Genomic DNA, 24,771 nt, shown 5'->3' with positions numbered 1-24,771 from the left:
CACCCTAGAACAGCTCCTGGCTCCATAGCTCCTTCCTGCAGCAGTGCAAGGCGTCTTGCCCCTGCCACAGGCCGTGGTTCTGTACCTTCCACAAATAAATGGCCCTCTGTTCTCTCCCAGGCGCAGCACGTGGCTCGGTGCCCTCGTGTTACTGCACACAGCCATAAGCCATCTTCCCATAGCAGCGCGTGCCAGTGCTCGGTTCGCGAGAAAGCATGCCAAGGTGGCGTGATCCATTTTGCAGCGAGTGGTTCCATGCGTCCCCTGCAGCAATTTGCGTCTTTCTACCCTGTTTAGTTTTGCTTGCAGTGAGCTCCTCTGGAGACCATGGCAGCTTTCGCCTTTAGCGCTGTACTACTTCTGCCAGGCCTCGCTGTGCATGTACCTGTCATGCCACTATACCTATGACAGTTGCCTTGTAACAAAAGCAAAGAGTTCTCGCTCTTCTTGATTAAAGGAAGCCCATGCGAACTATGGGGAATTAAATGAGAGTGCCAGTCTGGAGTCGAAAACGGGGTACCCGGGTAAACAGAGGTAATTAAGAGATCAACCCCTGGCAGCCTGTAGATGGCACACGTGTTCTTCCCTTGCTCAGCATTAAAACTACTTTTTGCTTCTGAGCGGGAGCCGTTTGGTGCTATTTTACAAGTATTGGTATAATTTCTGGAAGGGCTTCTTCCCGCATGCTCGAAGATAACTGTATTTTTGCGCCCAGCCGTCCACCTGTCCACTGTGTGAGTCCAGCACGCTCTGCACACGGCTGCCTCGCTTTAATTATCTGTCCCTGGACGTATGTGCTCCGACGGTGGCGCACGCAGCCGTAGACGTTGTGCCACCGATGCACCTACAGACGTCTTGCATCGTGCAGCGGGAGCATGTGCACGCGTTTGCCACGCATCCCCCTGCAGTTCACCTGACAGACGCTCCCCTGCATTATTAGGAGCTTTTTCCAATCACGGTGCCAGGATGGATCTTTTTTATTAGTTGCTGTGGAGAGCTGCAGGCGGCAGTGGGGTTCTCACTAATTTATGATTTCTTGCGCCTCCCCGGCAGCAGCAGCGCTGGTGCTCGTGTCTCGGCTGAGGCGCGGAGAGAGAGGAGGGTCACTGCTCTGAGTCTGCCGTTTGCTGCGCTCACCCCTCTCTCTCTCTGCCGCTGCCGTCTCCTCTGCTGCTCGGTTGGGGCGCCTGCCAGCGCCGGAGTGTGGAGGGAGCAGGCAGGAAGGAGCAGGCTCAGTCTGGAGCAGCTGAGACTTGCTGCCCCCGCCGGATGGAGATGGTTGAGTCCTCGTCAAGGTTGCTGTGGTATCACAGAAGCACTATTCACATCGCGCTGTGACCGCGCACCCGGCACCAGCGGCAACAACTGAACACCGCGCTTGGCCGAGGGGAGGGAGAGCCTGAACGAGGCGGACCAGGAGCTCCAGGGAGGACATGCAAGCCAGCTGCAGAGGGGAACACAGGGCGCACGGGGGCTGCCGGGCATCATACAAGGACCAGGGCGCGCGGGCATGCATTGAATGCGGCCGGCTGGACTTCACCTGCCACAACACAATGGGGCTTACAAGTGGATTTACATGTTGGAATCTTGTCTTTTTCATGATGTTTTCTTGTACAGAAGGTAGGTGTCCCCACTGTTTTTGCTCTCATCCTCTATTAGCCACCAGAAAGCGGTATGAAAAGGATTTACATTTCATTTACATTTTAGGTAGGTGGGGGTGCATTTACTCAGAGCTGTTTTTGAGATATGATGTGCATTTGGTGTGCTTGCCTCGATTTCAATGCAGTGATTGAGCCTGGCTCAATAAATATTCTGGCAGTATGTTCGCACGAATACGTGAGCTGGTTCCTATAGCATCTTGAGGGTGCTTTAAGGCGGATTTGGAATGTAACACTTTTGTTTCGGAGGAATAAGTTATGTGGCTTTAATTGTGGAGGAGGATGGGCCCTTTTGGCGGGGACTGCTGCAATTATTGTGTATTTTGTAATGCTGTGCATCAGGAAAGTTGGAAAGGCGTCAGGTGTATAAGCGAATGGAAGAGCCGCTGCCTTGCCCAGGTGAAGGGGCGCCACTTGTGTGACGGGGAGGCACGCCGCAGGCATGGCAGATTGCACACGTATGGAGGTGTGGGTGCCTCTCTGCTCGGCTGCGGTGATTAAGGCCGTGGAGACGCGCGCTCACCCTTCAAGGCTGCATTCATTTGTGCATAAATGACACTTCCCATATGACTGATGTCAGCTGGGGGAGCGACCCGTTATCTGACTGGGGCGGAGGGGGAGAGGGGTGTCCGCGCAGGTCTGGGCACCTGTACGTGTCACGGGCACGTCACCCCGGTGCATACATGTAATCTAAAGAGAGTACGCTGCTGGGACCGGCTGGGTTACCGCAGATGAGAACATGACGATGACAATGAAATATGGATCACAGCGCGATTGGATTCTTAGCAGCATCGCAGAGCCCCGGACAATCCATCCCTCTTAAATACGTGCAGGGGCCACCCCAGGGGCTTGGCAGTGATTACATTCTGAGGAGGGACCGGCCTCGCACGGAGGCTGTCGTCGGGTGTCGGCTAGACAATATTAATCCCCTGATAGTGAGCCTGGCTCCCACACCTAAAGCTGTGCAGTTTGTAGTGTGATAGCCACTGTCGGTGGGGGCGGGAGCGACCTGTACAAGGGATGCTTATATGGAACAGGTTACTGTCATATAGCTGCCGAGGATGTCCATTTGCACTGGTTGGAGGGTGGGGTGGGGAGATATAATTTATCTTAGCGGGGCAGAGGGTGAGCTCATCACAGGCTATCTCTGCACTATATCTTCTGAGTGGCAGCGTGCACTGAATGATAATGTGCCTGCTAATTACGTGAGGACTTTTGCGCTCTGCCAGCGTGCCCGTAATCCATACAATTTAGGGAAACGTGATATTCCTAATGTTTGCACACACATACAATCGTGCTTAATTGAATAGCTAGAGGTTTGGTCCTGGTGCAATAAAGCTTTCATGCAGATGTGAGAAGGGACGCGGTGCTCCTTCGTCGCCTACCCTTTGCATACTTGGGAGGGATAAAAGGTGGAGGGGATGCGGCTTCCCTTGGAAGGATGAGCTGTGAGGAAAGATTCTGTGGGGCACCTACGAGTTTCTTTTCAGCCAGCACCTCAGAGATGCCAGCTCCTTGAAGGAGCCCGTGGCCCATGGAGGACCGGAAGCCTGTGCTTAGAGCAGGAGCCGAAGGAAGGCATATCGCGCCTTTAGAGGAGCCGCTGGCTCCTAGGAAACTTTCAAGGTACCTGTTGTGGAGATGGTACGTTGAAACACAAGCAGAGAACAAAAACCCGCCCAGATCCGGAGGAACAGGCAATTTAGCAAGCCCTGCACGTGACCTAAGAACCGTAGGACCTCGAACACAATTCTGCACAGTCATCAAAGCTTCATATATACACAACCAGTGGCGTTTGAGGTGTGTGTGTGTGTGGGGGGGGGGCTGAGTTCAGCTCCTGCACCCGAGAGAGGAGGAAGCCTGCAGGCCACAGATGTGAATCCTGCACTAACACCCAGGCCTTCCTCCGCAGGGTCTCGTCTCGCTGAAATGAGTACTTTCGAGCTGGGAGATAGTTCGCCTATTGCTCAAATGTGAAAAGATCATTTGGCGTGCGCGTGCTATAAAATGGTGCAGGCATTTAACGCTTTCTGCGAACATTGCCATGGTGAAAATTGAGGCTGCTCTCCATGGTCCTGAAAACTTTGGCAGGTGAATAATCCCTTGATGACCGAGTGGGAAGCTGTTAGCAGAGAGAGGTGGCGGCGCTCACACATGCCTCCAAGGCCGAATGCCAGGAGAGCTCTCTCCATACAGCGGACGTGCCCGGAGAGACTAATGCGGCACACTGGAGGCCGGCGTAGAGATAAACAGGCAGACAAGAGGACAGAAAGTTGGAGGGACGGAATGTCCTGCGTTTCTCTTCATCGTGTAACCTCTGTCGAAAGATGACATGTTCAGAAATGCACACGTTGCTCTCATCCGCCGTCGAGCATTTTCCGCTCCCGTTTTCACTGCATCTTCGCTACCTAATCTCAGCTGGATTTTATGCTTCTCGTTTGCATTTTAGTTTCACTGTTTTACTCTTTCGCCTACCTTCCTCATGCATAACATGTTGTTCTGGGTTTCTCCTCACTCCCCTCTGTCGTTCTCTTTCTCTCGTTTTCCTTTTCTCTATCGTCATTATTTTTTCTCCGCCTTTCCACATTCTCAAATTCTGTCATTTATCCCTCTTGTTCGATTTCCTTTCACAATGTGGCTCTTCTACTCTCCATCTCTCTGTTTTTCCGCCCTCTTTTTTTCGGTCACGCTCCTCTTTCCTTTCTGCCTGTGCCTCCCCCGTCTCACAGTCCCACTCTCTCCTTTCTTTCTTCCTTTCCTCATACGTTCTTCCCTGTTTTGGCTCCTTCCGCCTTGCGTTTTCATTTAACATACTTCCAACGAGTCCTTCTGTTTTGTTAGTCTGCTTCATTATTTCTATGATTCCCTCCACATTCGTCTGATATCCCACTTTTTGTCTTTCACCTTTGTCACCAACCCTCTCAAATTCTTCTCGCCCCCGCATCCATTTCTCCTTTTCACACACTTTCTCCATCTATATTCCCTCATAAATCTCTTGTTAGCTTGCTCAAAATCATTGTGTGAATGGCTTTCAGGATATTGCTTAAAACGGAAGGGAAATAACATTTCTTTCGATTCGCTCAGATTCTTCCAAGAGGATGAAACTTCAAAACCACGTCACAAAGCAGTTTCGCGTGTAAATCTAACACAACAAGACTTGCAACAGTATTTGGACCCGGGGTAAATCCAGTCATTTATTCAGACGCGCACCAACCCCATTATTCCTGATACTGCTGAAAATGAAGAATTCTTAGGCACCGATAATGTGTTCACACAGTATCTCGTGAGAAAGGCGCCATTTATCAATATACCGTATTTCTACTGCTTCCTATTGGATGGTCCATCGATTCACACAGCGCCTTCGCGCAAACGAGAATCCCTCCGCCTGCACCAAGTGCACATGCAGCAGGCATGTGCAGGGTGTGAAGGAAGATGTGGGCGTATACACTCAGCCAATGTTTCACAGCTGCCCAAACCCCCGCGTCCCCCCACCCGCACCAACACTCTGGAGGGACCTATGCAGTCCAGCACCCTGATAGCGAGGCGCATGGCTCTGCTGAAGACGGGGGCTACTTGGGCACACGCTTCATGTGGCAGTCAAGGGCTGCCCACCTAGATAGAGGACTGCAGCAAAGCCTGAAGTGTTACAGAATCATATCCAGCCCAACTCTTAATCGTCCTGTTCCGTGGGGATTCTCGCCCCCCAATCTTGGTCTCTGATTTTTAAATGTGCGGACATGGTTTGTGGTGCAGGTTGCAGCGAAGCGCCTCTCCGCGCGCAGAGTTAGTCGGTTCACACAGATTCGTTTATGCTTATGGATGGGTGCGGGCTTTTCGTTTTGACCTTTTCCGGCGGGACGCCGGATATGTAATTAATTCTTACAGGGGCGCTCTGTGAAGGCTCCAGAGGCCGGTCTGAGTCTCTGCAACGAAATATCGGAGTGTTGCAGAAAATCGATGCAGTGCTGCATTCCAGCTGGCCGGGGATGCAGCACATGCTGGATGGACTCCTGCTCAGCTCTGGCTGACATTGAGGCATGATTGGCGGATGCACACACACGCCCCCCCCCCCCCCCCCCACACACACACACACAGCTAAGGGGCCCAGCGGGGATCCTCTCCAGCATGAATAGCTTAGAGATATGGAAATATTAAGGGCCCTCACCAGATTGGAGAGGGGACTATCTTTTTGTGTTGGGCAATGGACACACACAGATACAAGCACACACACTAACGTGCACAAGCAGATTCATGTATATACACAGAAACAGACGTACAAATGCACTTACACTATGCACACTGACACACAAGCATGCAAAAACACATAATGCGCGCGCTCCTGTGTGCACACATAGTAATTCACATAGAAATATGCAGACTCACACATGAACACACACACACACACACACACACACAGTCACGCACACATTCACGGAGAAACATACACACAGGAGCAAACACACTGAGACATTACGCTCTATACATTGAAGCTTAGCATTAATGTCTCATTTTAAAAGTTGATGGACCCTGGCCTTCATAGAAAGATGTCCAACGTTGTTCGACGGGGATAATTCAGGGAGGTGGGTTGGTTAATCCCTCTGGAAACAAAAATAGAACTGAACAGTACCATTAGACTCATTTCCCACATAATTTTAAATAGGGAGAGTCAGTCAACAGGTGCAGTCATTCCCAAGCAGATTTGTGAAGTCCATGGTGTTAATTGCTTAAAAAACCTCCAGCTGCCCCCTGCTTTTCCTTTAAAGGCCTGCAGGTTGCAGGGATACTTCCCATCTATCACAACATAAACGGCAGAGTGCAGTGGCTCTGTGGTTATTGAGTACTGCTCCCTGACACTGTAAATGCAACGATCAAGAAAGCTTTTCTCCCTTCAGAGCTTTCCCACTAGAGTAGCCCAGTCCTCACGTCGTGCATACATACCTCTGTGGGAATTATTTGGTAGATATGACGTCAAATCACTTGATTTCTATGTATACTGTGAAGAGGCGAAAAGGTCCCTGGGAAAACCAGGCCATGTTGTGTGCCTTCCTCCCCTTTCTTGCATTAGTCGTTTGGTCAGGCCTAGCCCCACGATATGCAGCGAATTCTCACTAAAAGCAAATAGGCTGTAGTAGTGAGCACTCTCAGATGCTTGCAGTGTGACGACTAAATTCATCTGCACTAAGCAACACACCACATCACATTCATTCAAAATTTGCAATATGATTCAAAGGAGGTTCATGCAGTTAATTGATAGAAATTTTATGAACCAGCTGAGAGGAATCAGTGGAAAAAGGATTAAAAAAGAATGCACGGCCAAGACCTTTGCACCAGAACGCTTGCATCTTCAGAATTAAGGCCAGAAGTCTCTTCTGATCAGACGTTTCTGTTAAGGAGGAGTTGAGTGGGGTTTGAGAGTGTCATGAGTGGTTTTAGCTTCAAGGTTCTGGAACTGAGAAATAGGCAAATGTAATGGATTTTAATGTGTGCCTTGGACTTTAAGGGTCAGATCTATTAAAGCTTTTTGCATTCGCAAATGGTGCAAATCGCAAAATTCCACCGTTTGCGAATGCAAAAATGCCTTTCAGAATGCATGAAAGGCATTCCCAGTACAATTTCAAGGAATCGCTAAAACTGCAATTCCCTAAACTTGCGACTCCATTTAGGTAATACCTATTTGCGATTAGCAGGGCACATGTATCATGCTTTTCCTAAATGCAAATTTGGCCTTTAGGAAATGCAATTGCCACAAATTTAAGTTTGGTGGTAAGCATGGGCAATTTTTTAAAATGCATTAAAAATGCATTTTTAAAAATGACATGTAGCACTCACATGCCATGTCCACAAATATTTTTTGGGGGGACATCAAAGGGGGCTTAGTCCCACAGCACCCTGGGATTTGCATTACCTAATTTGCGAATTCCTAACAGGAATTCCCAAATTCAGAAATGCAAAACCATTCGCGATGAATGAAGTCCCATTCCCTAATTGCGATTTTTAAGAAATCGCTATTACTGAATCGCAATTTTCCTACATCTCATTTTGCATTTCTCAAATAGCAATGTCATAAAATTCGCTATTGAAGAAATGCAAACCGGGAGCTTGATACATCTGGCCCTTAGTGCAGAAAGTCAGTGGTGAAGCAGTTGTCAGTGAAATAAACGTATTGATTGGGAGGCCGATTTATGAAGGTTTCATGCAATGCAATGCAACACAGTGAGACACCTTGCTCACTGCATGAAAGGGAGGGGACAGGAATGCAACATATTTAACATTATATAGTGCACTCCTGTCCTCTACTTGCACTGGCGTGCAATGTGCTGCCTTGCATCAATGCAGGCATCTTTGTGCCATGGAGAAAGGGTGCCTGTGTTGCAGGCAAGATTTTTTTGTGCGCTGGAAGGGGTGCCTTCATGCACAAAAAACAATCATCAGAGACGTTTTCCTTCTTTTAAGTATGCTGCAGCACACTTAGAAAGAGGAAACAAAGAGGAGAAATAGAAATAGATCTCCACATTGCACCTCTCCTGGGAAGGCGTACAATTTTGACACACTCCCTAGGTTTACCACCCTTGGTAAATCTGTGAACGCACCAAAATCCATGACTGGATGAATGGGAACTCCCACATTCCACCCATGTAAGAGTGTGGGTTTTGAAATCTCATTCTAGGTTTCGTGTCACCCCCTGTCGCCTTGCATGGTGCGAGAGCAACACAAAACATTGATGAATATGGACCTGGGTATTAGCTGTCGTAAATGGGTTTACATCTACATTTCACCATGAGGAAGGATTATAAACCCTAGCTCGTGTCTATTATGGCGGTGTGCTCGAGCCAGAGACAAGGGATTTTGAGGTGTTGAATTGATTGCTGTAGTTGAGGGCCTTGGTCCAAAGGATGTCTGCAGAGGCAGCTGTTGGGAAATAACGACGTACAAGACAGAAAGTAGACAACAGCCTCACAGAGAGAGGCAAGGCGAGTTTGTGTATATTTGCTCAATTTGGATAAGCTACTGATGTTGAAAAAAATGTGTCATGGTCGTTCAGTGTGAAAGGACTGGACAAAGGCTTGTAGATTCCTCAGAGTCGATCTATAGAGTGATCTATTTTTTTGCGTCTTATTTAGTAGGTCTCCAGATCCAGTATTGCTGGCAGTAGTGGGCATCTTGTGAATCTCAGGAACAGCTTTTCCTAGATCGTTTAAAAACGTGTGCCTAGTGATACTGTGCCCGGCAATGACTGTAGATTAAATAATAACCCTTAGCACGATCTTACTGAGAGCGTCCTTGAATACTGCTAGTCGGGTACACACTCGTCCCATAACAAACACGCTTTTCTCTGACTGTCGTTGATAAGAAGCTATCAATCAGGAACTTGGGAATGATAGATTCCCTCATACTCACTGGCTGCGCGTCATCCTTTGACACTATTCACCAGGATATTCTAGCCAGCACAGGACAGGACAAGACTACACAGTACTGGGAGACCGGTAATAGGTCCCCACCACCTCAGTAGCTTCACCTTAAAGACAGAGAGTAATATCCACGTTTTCTACCTCTAAATTCTACACTTGCTCATTTTTTCCCTCTCTCACACTCTCTGTCTTCCGCTTCTTTTTCTCAGTCTTTCTCTTCCTTCCCCTCCTTCCCTCTCCTTCTCGTTCTTTCTCCTTCTCTTTCTCTTCCCCCGCTCTCTCTTTTTCACCATCTCTCTTCTGGTATGGCCTGAAAGCTGGTCGGTCTGCATATATTACCACAACAAGGAGATGTGTTGTTTGTGTCATAATAAAATTGTGTCTGTAAAATTAAATGGGGTGTTGAGGTGCTGCCTGAAAGGTTCACCAGGAAATGGGGCTTGACTGCCATAGCGAGTTTATTTAGCAATCATGAAGAGGATACTTACGGCAATGGTGAATATCCATACTGGGTTTAGGTTCTTTTATTATCGGCATCCATTATCGACATGGGATTTACGGGCTAATTAGCAGGAGGGAGGGAAATCCCAGGGAGACTAGACGCCCATTAGATGGATTCATGGTCCACATGAAGCTCGACGTTTCCTCAAATTAAGGAATGCTTTTCATTGGTATGGCCGAATTCCTGTGAAACACTCTCTCCTTGTGCAATAAAGATTGTTATATCTACATTTATGTCTTCCCAAGGGGAAAATCGCCAGCCAATAAAATATCTATTGAAAACAGTTCATTACTACAGTTCAAAATTAAAAATCCATGAGTCACAGTTATTGGAAAACTCGCTGATTTCTGTCTCACGGATTAAATGTTACAAGTGTGTAATAAAATAAGACAACTGGACCTTCACTCACTTTAACACGCTGTTATTTTACAGCAGAGGTTGGTCCACCTAGTGCCTAGTTTCTGGTTGGATACCTTGGTTGATAGCTGAAACGCATAAATAAACAGCATGGTGCCAAGTCATCATTGATGAAGAACATTTGTTTAACTCCACCCGTTTGAGGAAAGTTTCCTCTAATTCGATAACTGATCTGAGTAAATGCTCGCCACAGAAGCCATCATTGGTGGATGCTCACCCTGTGGTTTACAGTAGACATGCCATGACGTCTCACTGATGGCCCAGAATGGTGGTTTCCGGATGATCAGTGCGTGGCAGTGTGAGAGTCTAAAACAGGGTAAAGTGAAGAGGAGGAGGGATCTGGTCATTCATTACAAGTCTTTACTTGTTAAACACATTCTGTGTGCCCAGGTCTGTGCAGCTGGGGTGTCTGTCTTATCGTTACAGTAAATAAAGGATTTTTTCATCCATTTTATTACATTATATCATTCTCCAAATAATGTGGTCCTTTTTTCGAATTACTAGATGATTTACAGTTCCATTGTGACATTCTAATTGACTGAGAATGCAGTACCTTTTTTTTTAATACCCGCACCGATAAATCGAGCCATCTGTGCATATACGTGAGACTACCATGCTTACATGTCTGAGACAATTGAGTGGATTGAATTGGAAGGCTTACGAACCTTGGGCCATATGTACAAACACATATTCCCATAGACACAGAATGGGTAAAACCCTTTGCTACATCTGGCCCCTTATTCTTTATCCTGCATGACACATCTAAATAGTAACCTGCTTGGATCCTCGAAATCAGGGGCACTAACCTCTGATAGACCGAAAACTGCGCTAACAGGTTTTCTTGGCATATTTTTTAAATGGCAGAAGTATCTGGGACACAAAATGTCCCCAACTTAAAATCGATCTTTGCAAAGTGTAAGGGGTCAGCTAAGAATTGTCTCTGTAATGTAAGGTATTAGGAGCTCTATGACAAACACAAATGCATGCAGCACTCTATTTTTTCACAGCCCAAAGAGGTGTACCTGCCTCACTTTCAAAACGTGAAATTATAGTGTTGTTTCTGGACAGAGGGGAGGGATTTGATGGAGTCAGTTAGGGCTATCTTTGTAACATGCTTAACCGAATGATCTTTGGAAAGTGATTCAAGGGTACAGTCATTGCTTCAAACGAAGGCTTCCAAGTTAAGGTAGTTTTCAAGCATTTAAAATCCAGTGAGACACAAGATAAGGATGCCCAATGTCCCTGTTGTTTTTCTGTGTGAAATATATTATTTTGGTTATAGCACCATGTTAAGAGGAATAACGCTCTTCCCTGTGTTTCTTCCCCTGTGTTTCTTCTCTTAAGAGTATGACCATTAACATCAGTCCTAGCGTTTTCTGTTCATCATTAGATTAGTTTTACAGTAGTTTCTCTGCTTATCTTATAAGCAGGGACACGTATTATTATGGCTGCCTGCTGAGTCTTAACTAGCAGCAAAGCTAATCAATGACAATTTCCACTGTCTTCTGAGTACTTTACTTATTATAGAAATCAAGCTATTAAAAATGAAAGCATTTATAACTAGAGAATGAGAGGCGTAAGAGATGGCATTGCAAAATGAATCACTTCAATGCTGAGTTTATCGGGTAAATTTAATTTGAAGAATATACATCACGATAATGATCACAATTTTGTATTTCTGCAACTTTCCTTGTGCAAACCACGCAAATCAAGGTCTAATACATTTTTAGAATTTAGTCGCGGTTTTGAATGGGAAAAAAAGGATGGACCTCAACCTCTCTGAAGAGGCTTGAAAAAAACAGAAAAACATCAAATATTGTGCAATGGGCACCTCAGCCACCTAAAAAATAACTGGAAATTCCTTCTGTCATGGACTGTGCTGAAAGCAAAGCTGTATTTAATGCATCGGAGATAGGATAGAATATTGGACTGTACTTGTTCTCCTGTCTGCCACTTTCTGTAAATGGAGACCCTTAACAGATATACGTTTAAGGATCAAAGGCATCACAGCAGATACATTTCCTTAGGATGGATACAGGTCCTTTTCGATTAATTATCCGATGGACTAAACAGAAAGGGTTGAAGAGAATTTACTCCTGGATCAGTGCAGGGAACAGATCTCAGGAAGAAAATGGGCAGTAGATGACTACCCTTCATAAGGATTTTGGTTCTCTAAGATGCTGCTAAAGCAGAAATGAGCTTGATCAAATGAAGGCTCCAAAGAACCCTAAGTAAAGCCATGAATCATCACACTTTGGAAAAGATCTAGCATGTAAATTTTCGTTTAGGCAGCCACTGCAAGCCATTAAAGCTTTCTCAACACTGTAAACAGATTGCTGTATTTACTAGAGATTGTAATGATTCATTCTACAGTGGTATGAGTTGTTGAGCTATGTTCCTCAAAGACTACTGAAAAAAGAAGGAATTAAAACAACTTTACTATGCTATTAGAATTGTTGGCAGACGCAAAAATAACTGACCATGGAGTACCATTGAGGTTTTATGATCTAGGGCACTGGCAGGCATTTTGAACTATTTATTAGGAGCAACACTATGGGCTTCATTGCGAGTTGTCAGAAGGGATTACTCAGTCACAAAAGAGGCAGATATCCTTTCTGCTATATTACAAGTTCCATAGGATATAATGGAACTTGTAAAACAGCAGGCAGGATATCCGTCATGTTTGTGATGAAGTGATCCCCTCCACCAAATGAGACCCTATATCTGTTTAGATAACATTTTCAGTATTGTGCCTGGATATTTTGGATTTAATCTTTACAGCTACTGGTCATATTTTCTCTCATTGTGGGGTTACCAACGAAATAAAAGTAATAATTTTTCCATCACGTGAATCTCTATAAATCAGTGTTCTATAAACTTTGTCATGTCAAGACCCCTTTGTGTGCAATATAAATCTGCAGGAGCGCGGACCCCGGGTAGGTGTCCGGCTACCCAAAACGGAGGTTTCTTACCACAGTTTTGGGCTTTGGGTCTGCGTATTCCTAGGAAGCCCGTTCCTTAGGATGGGACGGGTGACTTGCTGACTAGACTGACCATGACGTGCAGCCTACCTGAGTAAGTGACCGACCAGTACTTACTTTCCTATATTTTAAATTAGGTCCCTTGTGTAATTACTCAGGAGAAGTGATATTTGTGGTCCTGATGAAGCATCAGTGGATCTTTTGAGACCATCTAGATGCGAAACATGTCGACCTTACGTCATAGGATTTGGGACATTTCCCACTTCCTTTTATTGGAGTGCAGTTGAGCATTATCTCCACAAGCACTACGCTTCTCATTTTTTAATCTTGACCTAAACCTGTTTCTGAAATATTAAATTTGATGGGTATGGTTTAGAGCCAATTTTATCTCCTCTTCTTTCTCTCTCCTGTATACACCTATAGCCTGTATTCATCATAGGTAACCAATCTTTGGCTAAAGTACCACCACCTTTTTAAAGGGATGGCCCGTCAGACATTGCAGTGCCAGTCTGACGAGGAGCGTGCCCAGTGATGAAGCTTGACATCATATTGGGTGTGTGAGGGCTCCCCAGCTCCTGATTACAGTTGCCTTGTGATCAAGTGATACTTTCTTTTTGGAACAGTGTACTTTATGATTAGTGTGTGCTGGATGTCCAAAATGGCATGATAAATTCTCACAATTATTAAGTCAAATTACAAATATTTTGAGTATTGTAGATTATCTCAACAGTGTTTCCTTTAAAAAAAAAAAGAAGTGCAGACAAAGATTGATATTCAGTGAATGTTTTCAATTTAGCACAATAAATGACAAATTCATTATATTGAAAAACAGAATGGTGTCATCAAAATGTTGTTGTGTCTAAGTATGTGTCTTACACTATATCCATAAAGTGGAATTATTAATATACCACAAACGAGAAAGCTGAAACATCTAAAGGACTCCAGGGTATTCAGGGTGGTGGGTGTGCAAAATTTTTCACAAAAATTGTTGGTATTTTTGTTTTTATTTATTTGGACGCAATACGCCATTTCAATTATCCATCCAAATATGAAGCGGAGGCCGAATTGGCTATCCAAAATGTATCCCTTCGAAGTGCAGGCCAGCTGGTATCCTTTGCTCCACCTGCTGCAGATGACAACTGGGTCAGGAGTAAACAAGAAAAAGACTAGAGAAAACTCATGGTCTTCAGAAGAAATAAATATGTGAAACAGAAAAAAGCTTCTGAAGAATAGCAGGCTGAAATTATATTCAGGAAAACAATCCACATTAGAGCAAAAAGATGGGTGGAGCTGTTGAGAGTAAGCAGCCAACAAAGTGACGTTGTAACAAGGACTGACCCTCTTGTTCTGCTACACAAATAGCAGGACGTCGAATTGAAGCAAAGTAAACAAAAAGCAAATATCATCCTTCTTGTTTTTGGAAGTAAAGAACAAAAGAAGAAAAATTCACACTATCCCAAAGGAAAATTAGGACGGGAAATAAAATAATATGGGGCATATTTATACTCCGTTTGCGCCGGAATTGCGTCTTTTTTTTGACGCAATTTCGACGCAAAACGAACTCCATATTTATACTTTGGCGTTAGACGCGTCTAGCGCCAAAGTCCATGGAGTTAGCGTCATTTTTTAGCGTGGACACCTACTTTGCGTTAATTATATGCAAGGAAGGCGTTCCTGTCTAAAAAATCGACTCCGAGGCATGTGCGTCGGATTTATACTCCTGGGCAAAAATCACGCCCGGGAGTGGGCGGGTAAAAAAAATGACATACGGCCGCTTTTGCGCCTTTTTTTAGTGCCTGCAAAAGGCAGGCGTTAAGGGACCTGTGGGCTCTGAAGGAGCCCAGAGGTGCCCTCCCATGCCCCCAGGGGCACCCCCTGTCACCCTTGCCCACCCCAGGAGGACACCCAAGGCTGGAGGGACCCATCCCAGGGACATTTAGGTAAGTTCAGGTAAGTGTTTTTATTTTTATTTTTTTGTGGCATAGGGGGGCCTGATTTGTGCCCCCCTACATGCCACTATGCCCAATGACCATGCCCATGGGACAGAAGTCCCCTGGGCATGGCCATTGGGCAAGGGGGAATGACTCCTGTCTTTGCTAAGACAGGAGTCATTTCTATGGGGGTTGGGAGTGAAAAAAAATGGCGCAAATCGGGTTGAGGCGAAAAAATTGCCTCAACCTGACTTGCCCCATTTCTTGACGCCCAAGCCCCATATCCCCCTACGCCGGCGCTGCCTGGTGTACGTCGTTTTTTTTAACGCACACCAGACGGCGCCGCCGGCTAACGTCATTCAATAAATACGGCGCCCGCATGGCGCTTCAGAATGGCGTTAGCCGGCGCTAATTTTTTTGACGCAAAACTGCGCAAAAGTATAAATATGGGCCAATACATCTCCAGGATCAGGATTACCTAATGGTTCCAGTAACCTGCTACTCAGAAGATCAGCGTTCAAGTAAATAATTATGGAAGCCGAGTTAGGCTGCTTTCTTCTAAACCACAAGAAAAGATTTTCCTCATATTAGACGTGTGGATCGCATTCTAACACAGTGGAAAAGCCGACATCAACACAGCAGATAGGGAGAGGGTACATTTTACCACCCACATTACCACAATACTTGTGTTTTTTAAATATCAGTAGAAGTAGATACAGATTTCGTACTCATCCACTTAGTCACAGCCTCAAGATCTTCTGCACACTCCTTTACACCACTAGAAAAAGGAAGTTTATATTATATTAAAACAACATCGAGTCACAGTAGCCTACCGTAAATTAAAAAAATGTGCCAGCAACAAATATTACTAATTTATCTAAGAGCATCAGTAAAAACCATAAAGCAAATCTACATTTTATAAAAATGTGCTTTCTCAGCAAAGGGAATAAAAAACGAATAGTAAAAGATTTATAAAATGTGCAAGGAAGGTAAAATGCAATAGTGTGTGGTTGGCGGTACCATCACACAGGCAGATATAGGTGTCTGCCAGATTGTATTGTCCAAGGGGGATACACAATAAGTTCTGTACAAAGTCAGACCTAAATCAAAAGAATAATGTTCATTACCAGGTACTCAGAGCCTGCTCCAGATGCACAGGTATCAACCAATGTGGGTGCAATTCTGACCCTTCGACTCATGGCTTAAGAAGAGCTTTGTGAATTATGACATAGAGACAGGTAAAAGACTCTGTAAATCTGGGAGGCTAGTCATATGTGTGAAGATTTGATTTTATCATATGCTCTAGAATTAGAGATAGATTGGAATGGTGCCATGCTTGTCTCAATTCATCAGTCTTAGGAGCAGGCAAATATTTATTAAGTGTATGAGAACTTGCAGACTGATTGGATAAATAAAATGATACAGTAAACAGATTATGATCCTCAAAGTTGGCATCCAAGACTTCAGGGATTAAAAATCAATTAATTAGGCCATGTACAAACTATAAAGGCACTGTAACATTTGATTTTTTTCAGTGAATTTCTCAGTTTTACTTTTTATACAGTAAAATAATAATACCCAACCTAAATCTATCATCACTTTAAACTTTTTTTTTTAAAGTAAAGTAAGAACTTATTGCTCTGCCTAAGTGTAACATCGCTTCAACCTTTATTTTTTTTCGGGGAGTTTGTAGGGTTTTTGGGGTGCAAAGCATGATCTTATTACCATACCTAACTATAGCATTACTGGACTGTGGAAGACAAGTCCAGCACCCAACCACACCAGGGACAGCCAACCCTCCCATGCACAGTGAGCCAATGACAGTGCTCATAAAAATAAATGGGGTGTCATTTTGAATAACACCGGTCTGTTGGAATTCTCAAGGGGTCAACAAATCAATAAATAACAAGCAGGCCTATTAGCTTTGTCAAGAAGTGGCCACATCAACATATAAGTCATGCCTATTGGCTTTGTCAAGAGGTAATCGCATCATTATGTAAAGACAAGCCTATTGTCAAGGGGGGACCACATCATTATACAAGATAAACCTATTAGTCTGTCAAAGGATGACCACATCACTAAACAAGGTAAGACTATTAGCTTTGTCAGGGACTCACTACATCATTTTATAAAGACAAACCTATTTGCTTTGTAAAGGGGTGCCCTATCAACAAAGGACAGACATCTCAAATTGAATGCTAATCAAACTTCTCTGTGAAAATGTTGGGGGTGTTCCAATTCATTTGAAAGGACCCTCACCCACTTGTACCACTAGTGGCATGTTTCATCCTCGGGTCCTCACACATGACACTTTGGGGCATATTTATACTCTGTTTGCACCGAATTAGCGCCATTTTTTTTACTCTAATTTGGTGCAAAATTAACACCATCTTTATACTTTAGTGCTAGACCCGTCTAGAGCCAAATTTATGGAGTTAAAGTCATTTTTTGGAAGTGGAGACCTACCTTGCCTTAATGAGATGCAAGGTAGGCGTTCCAGGGCAAAAAGTGACTCTATGGCCTTAACGTCATATTTAGAGGCATATTTATACTCTGGGGCATATTTATACTCTGTTTGCACCGAATTAGCGTAATTTCTTTTACTCTAATTCGGTGCAAAACCAACTCCATATTTATACTTTGGTGCTAGACCCGTCTAGCACCAAGGCCCTGATTTATACTTTTTTTGCACCACATTAACATAATTTTTTGACACAAAAGTGGCGCAAACTTACAAAATATTGGCCCTTATTTATACTTTTTGCTGCAAAACTGCACTAACTCAGTTTTGCAACAAAAAGTTTAGCACCGGCTTGCACCATTTCGGTGCACCAGCCAGGCACCATATTTATGGAATGGTGCAAGGCGGTGCAAAACATTTTGGTGCAAAACTGCGTTAGTGCAGTTTTGTGCTAAAAAGTATAAATAAGGCCCTTCGTGTTTGGACAGACTCTACTCTGTGAAACAGTGGATCACATTGGTTGTATTGGTGAGGGATCTTTGAACAAAATTGCTAAAATACTAGTGGGCAAGGGTTCTTTTAAATAAATAGGAACACCACCCACTTTTTTCACAGAGCGGGTCAATTAGCATTCAGATTGCATTTTCTTTCCTTTGCTGATAGGTTAGAACAAAATAGGAAGTGGAGTGAACCTATACACTACTCACTCACTCTTTTTCTGATTTTGATTAAGGGGGGGGGCATCAATATAAAAGGTAAGCCCATCAGCTTTTTCAGGAGGTCACCACATCATTACGCAAGACAAGCCTATTAGTTTTGTTAAGTGGATCACCACATCATTATTTAAAGGCAACCCCATTGGCTCTGTCAAAGGATAACCACATGAATGTATAAGGTAAGCCAATTGGCTTTGTCAAGGGGTGACCACATCATTATATAAGACAAGCATTACGGGTTTGTCCAAAGGTGACCACATCAATATACAAGGTAAGCCTATTGGCTTTGTCAAAGAGTGACCACATCGTTAGAGAAGGCAAGACTATTCTTTTGTCAAGGGTTCATCACATCATTATATAAAGTCAAACCTACTGGCTTTCCCAGTGGGTGACTACATCAATATAAAACTCAAGCCTTAATCATTCTATAAAGTCAAGCCTATTGGGTTTGTCACGTTGTCAACACATCATCATATAAAGGATACCCTATTGGCATTGTTAAGGGGTGACCCCATGAAAATAGACGGCAAGCATATTGGCTTTATCAAGGGTTTACAACATCATTATATAAAGACAGACCCATTGGCTATTTCAAGGAGTGACCACATCAATATTAAAGGGCAAGCCTACTGACTTTGTCAAAGGTCACCACATCTTTATAAGAAGATAAGCCAACTGGCTTTATCAAGAGGTGACCACATCATTATACAAAACAAGCCTATTGGCTTTGTCAAAGGGTGACGACATCCATATACAAGGCAAGCCTAATGTTTTTTTCAAGGGGTCATCACATCACTATGTAAAAGCAAACCGTTTGGCTTTGTCAGTGAGTGACTACATCAATATAAAAGGCGAGCCTTTTGACTTTGTCAGGTGGTCACTACATCATTATATGAAGACAAACCTATTGCTTTGTCAAGAGGTGACCACATCATTTTACAAGAAAAGTTTATTAGCTTTGTCAAACGGTGACCACATCAATATACTAGGCAAGCCTACAGGCTTTGTCAATAGGACACCACACTCTTTGTATGAAGGCAATCCAGTTCACTTTGTCAAGGGGAGATAACATAAAAATATAAAGTAAGTCTATTGACTTTGACAAGGCATGACAACATCATTGTATAAGAAAAGCCCATTGGTTTTGTCAAAGGATAGTTACATCATTATGCAAGGCAAGCCTATTGGCTTTGTCAAAGAGTTACCACATAATTATATAAACACAAAAACACTGGCTTTGTCAAGGGGGTGGACACATCAATATACAAGGAAAGCCTATTAGCTTTGTCAAGAAGTCACCATGTAATCATATGAAGACAAGACTATTAGCTATGGAAAAGGGTGAACACAATGTTATACAAAACAAACCTATTGACTTTGTCAAAGGATGCCCCACCTATACACAAGGCAGGCCTTGTGACTTTGTTAAGTGTTCACCACATCATTATATGAACACAATACTATTGGCTTTGTCAAGGGTTCACTAAACCTTTTAATGAAGGCAACTCTATAGACTTTGTCAAAGGGGGGCCACATCTTTATACAACACAAGCCTATTGGCTTTGTAAATGGTTCACCATATCATTATATGAAGACTAGCCTATTGACTATGTCAAGGAGGGACCACATCATTGTATGAGAGAAGCCTACTGGCTTTTGTCAAGAGGCGACAACATCAATATACAATACAAGTCTATCGGTTTTGTCAAAGGGTGACCAATCAATGTACAAGAAAAGCTTATTGGATTTATCAAGCAGTCACTGCAGTATGATATGAAAGCAACCCTATAGGCTTTGTCAGCAATATAAAATATACAAGAGTCTTTTTAGGTCTCACTTTGATTGTGTATGTGCTGATTTTACTCTCACTTGTGTCAGATATTGTATACAACAAGAGGCTTGCAGCCTGCCCATTGCTTAACATTTGTTGACTTCATTGTCATTCTTATTTGCTGCCTTTTAATTGGCCAATGCATGCTAGCTTCACCTCCTCTTCTTTCCTCTGAAACATGGATCAAGTACTGATTGCTTCAGCTTGATTGCTGTAGTTCTGCTGATCGTGATGTGATTGACATACTACTTTTATTTTTTATTCTACCCTTTTGTCCTTGTTGAACTTCTTGCCATTTGTAGCTATATTTTACCATGCTACACACCCTTCAAAGAAGCCATTTTCTTCTTTGAAATGAATGTTTATTGTGACAATAGATGGTATCTGCTTACATTGTGACAACAGATGTTATCTGCTTCCAAATGAATTTACACTTAGACATGGACATGGGCGCAATGGCTTTCTCCGTGTTTAGGATTTTTTGACAAGTGCATTATTTAATTATTTTTCACACATGGGAAGATTAACTGATTTGCTCAGAATCTCAGGGGTGTTGTGGCACGACCTAACAAGCATTAGCAACACCAGTGGGCTGTGCCTTTGAGACCATTAGTTCTGCCATTCACTTTTGTTAATGTTTCCTAGTTCAGCAATGTGTTGTAGCCATGCTGTATGGTACTATGGCTAAAAATAATAACATTAAAAGGGACTATGGTGCATCAAGTGCTAACACACTTAAAAAATGTGCATTAGTCCTGGCTGCATCATAGCACTTTTTTAAACTGGTTTTAGCCACACTGCAAAGCATCCGCACTCCTGTACAGCATGGCTACAAAACTTTCTCAAAACTAATAAATCTCATTTTCAAAATGTTTGTTTTACTCTCCTCAGACTAAATATTGCACTCATAATACCAACTAAATAGATTACCTACAAGCCTAATACAACTAGCAAATGCTTCAGAAATCTTATAAACACCATTAACATTTTCCAGGATTATGTTTTATACACCCTAGGAAGCATAGGATTTTTTTCTAAATTATTTTACGGAAACTTCTGTTCTCCATGCAGCTCCTCGCAAACTTTTTTAACTTGTTGCTGGTGCCCTGACCGAGATTGGGACACCACACAGCAGGAACATGTATGCAAATTAGCTCACAAAGGGCATTACGGATTACTCATAGCTGGGAGCAGTGAATATTAAATGAGCCATCTCAGTCAATCAGAAGGCTTGAAGTTTTGAATTGCAACCCTCTAGTCCAGATATCTATATATTTTGAACCTTAATTTCTCAAACACTATTGAACATAACACCAAGGGCCAGATGTAGCAAAGGGTTACGAGTCACAAATGGCCCGAATCGCTATTTGCGACTGTGCAAAATCGGAAATGGGATGCAAAAATCCCATTTCCGACTCGCAAAAAGCGATGCGAGCCGTTACCGACTCGCAAAATGTGCAACCCCATTTTGTGACCCACAAATAGGAAGTCGCAATTTGCGAGTCGCAAACCATATGCAATTGCAACTCGCAAATTGCGACTAGTCGCAAAATGCCCAGTTTGCATGTCCCATTTACCTCTAACTCAGAGCAGGTGGTAATCATTACCAAAGTAGAAAAGGAGACCCAGAAGGCATCTGGGTTACTCAAGATGGCGGAGATATACCTGATAGCAGTGAGGAGGAGAGTCCACGCAGCCCAGCAGAGGAGGAGGAGGAGCCAGAGACAGGAGAAGATTTACAGAACAAGGCAGACTCTTTTTCAGCAAACTGAGGAGGAAATCTACGACAAATACCGACTTAGCAGCGCAGCTATACTTGAATTAATTGAATTACTCAAACCACAGCTAGAACGCCAGACTCTGCGCGGCTGCGCCATCCCTACGCATGTGCAAGTGCTATACTCACTGCACCTCTTGGCCTCGGGGAGCTCAGGGGGTCATTGCTGTGGCAGGTGGGGTATCTCAAAGTGCACTATCAAGGTTCCTCAGGGCATTCCTAGATGCCGTACTCACACACATGTCTCACTTCATATACCTACCCAGGAATGAGGCAGAAATTAACAGCACCAAGCTGGACTTTTACCAGATTGCCAACTTTCCCCATGTCATAGGGTGTGTAGATGGGACACATATTCAAATATGCCCTCCTGCAAACCTGGAATATCTTTTCCGCAACAGAAAGTGTACCCACTCACTCAATATTCAGGTTGTTTGTGACGCCCATTATGTCATCACTGACATTGTCGCAAAATTTCCAGGCAGTACCCATGACTCCTACATTTTTAGGCACAGTGGGATACACCAATGCCTGGAACGTGGGGAGTTTGGAGACGGATACCTCGTAGGTAGAGCCGCATACACCTTGTAGACATACACACAGATCAATGGGCACACCAACCAGGACTTTCTAACAGTGTACTGTTTGTGCATAACAGGTGACAGTGCATATGCACTACAGCCATGGATAATGACTCCGTTCTTAACACCCAGCAATGAATGCGAGAGGCGATACAACAGTGCACATAAGAGGACCAGGAACCTGATTGAACGCACCTTCGGATTGCTGAAAGCAAGGTTCAGATGCCTCCACCGCAGTGGAGGTGCCCTCCAGTATACCCCCATTACAGCATTCAAAATTGTTGTCGCATGCGCCATCCTGCACAATATTGCTACCCGACGTGGGCTACCTCTCACCCCTGCAGACCCAGATTCCGAGGATGAAGAGCAGGAGCAACCACATCGCCATCATGGGGATAGGAGCATCGCAAATCAAGGCAGACTGAGACGGGAACACATCGCAACACAATACTTTGGAAGGTACGTGTCAACTTCAACCATACTCACCTACTGACCAAAAACTCCATTTGTTAAGTGGAACAAGAAAACTATTTAATATGTGCAGAAATTGAACTATTTACAATGACAAACTGTTCAGGGACTTCAAAAAGCCAACCATGCATGGGGCACATTGCCGTCATGTGCCCCAACATCAGGGACTGGGTTTAGTCTATGACCTACGGCGGCCTCTGCCAGCCTGGCTGGTCCCAGGTTGTTCTGCAGTGCTCTGCCTGGTACTCCCACTCCGGAGCACCTTAGTGTCACCAGCAGAGACACTGCTCACAGTGGAGCCATCTTCGCTGTCCTGGGGGGTGTCCCCTGTACCCCTGGACACATGCCGTGCCTCCATTAGATCGATAACATGGGTGATCCGGCCCAGGCCTCTTGCCACATCCCCTGCAAAGTGGCCCATTTCCACTTGGAGGCCGACTGTCCTTCTTGACAGACCAGTGGTGTTGACTGCCAGTCTGCCAATTGATGAGGCCATCCTGTCCAGTCTCTGGAGCTGCTGGCGGTCCCTTCGCCGCCCACCCTCGCTCTGTGACAGTAGTCCAGCCACCAGTTCCCGCATGGACAGGGCTAGGTCCCCAGTGTTTGTGCCTATGACGTCCAATTGTGCATGGAGCTGCTGCATGCTGGTCTCATTGCTCCTTACAAAGCGGTGCAGAACCCCACTAATTCTCCCTAACATTTGGTTCTGCAGGCGCTGACCACGTAGCAGTTGTGCCTCGGTCATGGTGGTCGATGGATGCCCGGACTCAGCCTGCAGCCCTGCTCTCCTCAACCTGCGTCGCCTGCGCAGCGGTGGATGCCCTGTGAGCTGTACCGTGGCACTCCTGGCTGTTGCTGGCGCAGCCTCCGGAACCACTGTTGCAGCAGGTGTAGTCATCAAGGGGATGGTGTTGGTGGTGCAGGTGGGAGTGGTGGCAGCTCCTGTGCTTTCCTCATGGGGCTGGCTGACTGTTGGCACCTGGCTGCTGTGGCTTGTGGTGGTGTCTTGTGGGAGACCTGTGGGACATGGGGAACAGACTGTCAGTGTCTACTATCTGTTGCACACTTCCTAATAAACATTTGCCTATTGACTGCCTACTTGACTACATTGACCATAATGCATCATTCTGGTGTTTGCTACCCTGAAATGGAGCTATCTTGGTTGTGCATGCCCCTGTGTACATGTTGGGTGGGGGTATGGCATTGATGGGGGTACAGGCATATCACATGGTACTCACCGGTTGATGTTGTGGGCTCAGAGGTGTCCAGATCTCCGAATCCTGTAACTGCCTCCTGCTCCAGGGTCTCCTCCACCCTTTCCTCCAGGGGTGTGGGTGGTGGTACAGATGATGGTCCCCCTCCTGTGCCTCTCATCTCCTGGAGCCTTTCTGCCACACTCTCCTTGGTCCGGGAGCGGAGGTCATACCACCTCTTCTTGATCTCATCCACACTCCTGTGGCTGACCCCCAGGGAGTTCACTTTTTCCTGAATTTCCAGCCAGAGTTGTTTTTTTGTTGAGTCTGGCACATTGAGGGCTACCTTCCCAAAAAGATCATCATAGTGCTGACAGCATTCTTCTGTCAGCACCTCCAGCTCCTTCTCAGAAAATTTTAATTTCCTCTTTCTGGGTGTTTCTGCCATTGTAGCTGCTGTTCCTCCTGTTGGCTGTTCAGCAGTTTAAAATGGGTGTGGTCCTCCCTCCTCCCAGGTGTATTAGTAAACTTCCTGGCTGTGATGTCATCATCATGTGCCAGGAAGTGTTTCCAGAGTGTTCTGGAGTGGTTTCTGGAGTGTTCTGCAGCACCTGCAATCAATTTACATGGTACTCGCAATTTGCAACACCCACTTGCAAATTGCGAGTCCGTTTTTTGCACGGTCGCAAACAGCGACCTCGCAGACAGCGGACTCGCTATCTGCGTTGCGACTCCGGGTGCGAGTCGCAATTTGTCCACGGAAATTGTACCTGCATTCCTATTAGCGACACGCAATTTGCGAGTCGCACATGCTCGCAAATTGCGAGTCGCTAATTTTTTTGT

The 24,771-nt window shown here is 44.7% G+C and overlaps 1 protein-coding gene across 1 annotated transcript in view; it reads left to right on the top strand.

Annotated features, from left to right (window-relative positions):
- Positions 1-839: 839 nt before the first annotated feature.
- Positions 840-24,771, top strand: part of CSMD3 (CUB and Sushi multiple domains 3) — a 2,682,374-nt gene continuing 2,658,442 nt past the window's right edge. The window contains exon 1 of the mRNA XM_069220640.1: positions 840-1,620. Within this exon, the coding sequence (XP_069076741.1) occupies positions 1,434-1,620 (187 nt within the window). The 5' untranslated portion in view covers positions 840-1,433. The remainder of the gene's footprint in view (positions 1,621-24,771) is intronic.

Source organism: Pleurodeles waltl, chromosome 2_2, assembly GCF_031143425.1.
Source record: "Pleurodeles waltl isolate 20211129_DDA chromosome 2_2, aPleWal1.hap1.20221129, whole genome shotgun sequence".
NCBI classification, from domain to species: Eukaryota; Metazoa; Chordata; class Amphibia; order Caudata; family Salamandridae; genus Pleurodeles; species Pleurodeles waltl.
The sequence above is the reverse complement of the archived record's forward strand: the minus strand, read 5'-3'. Positions and strand labels throughout refer to the sequence as shown.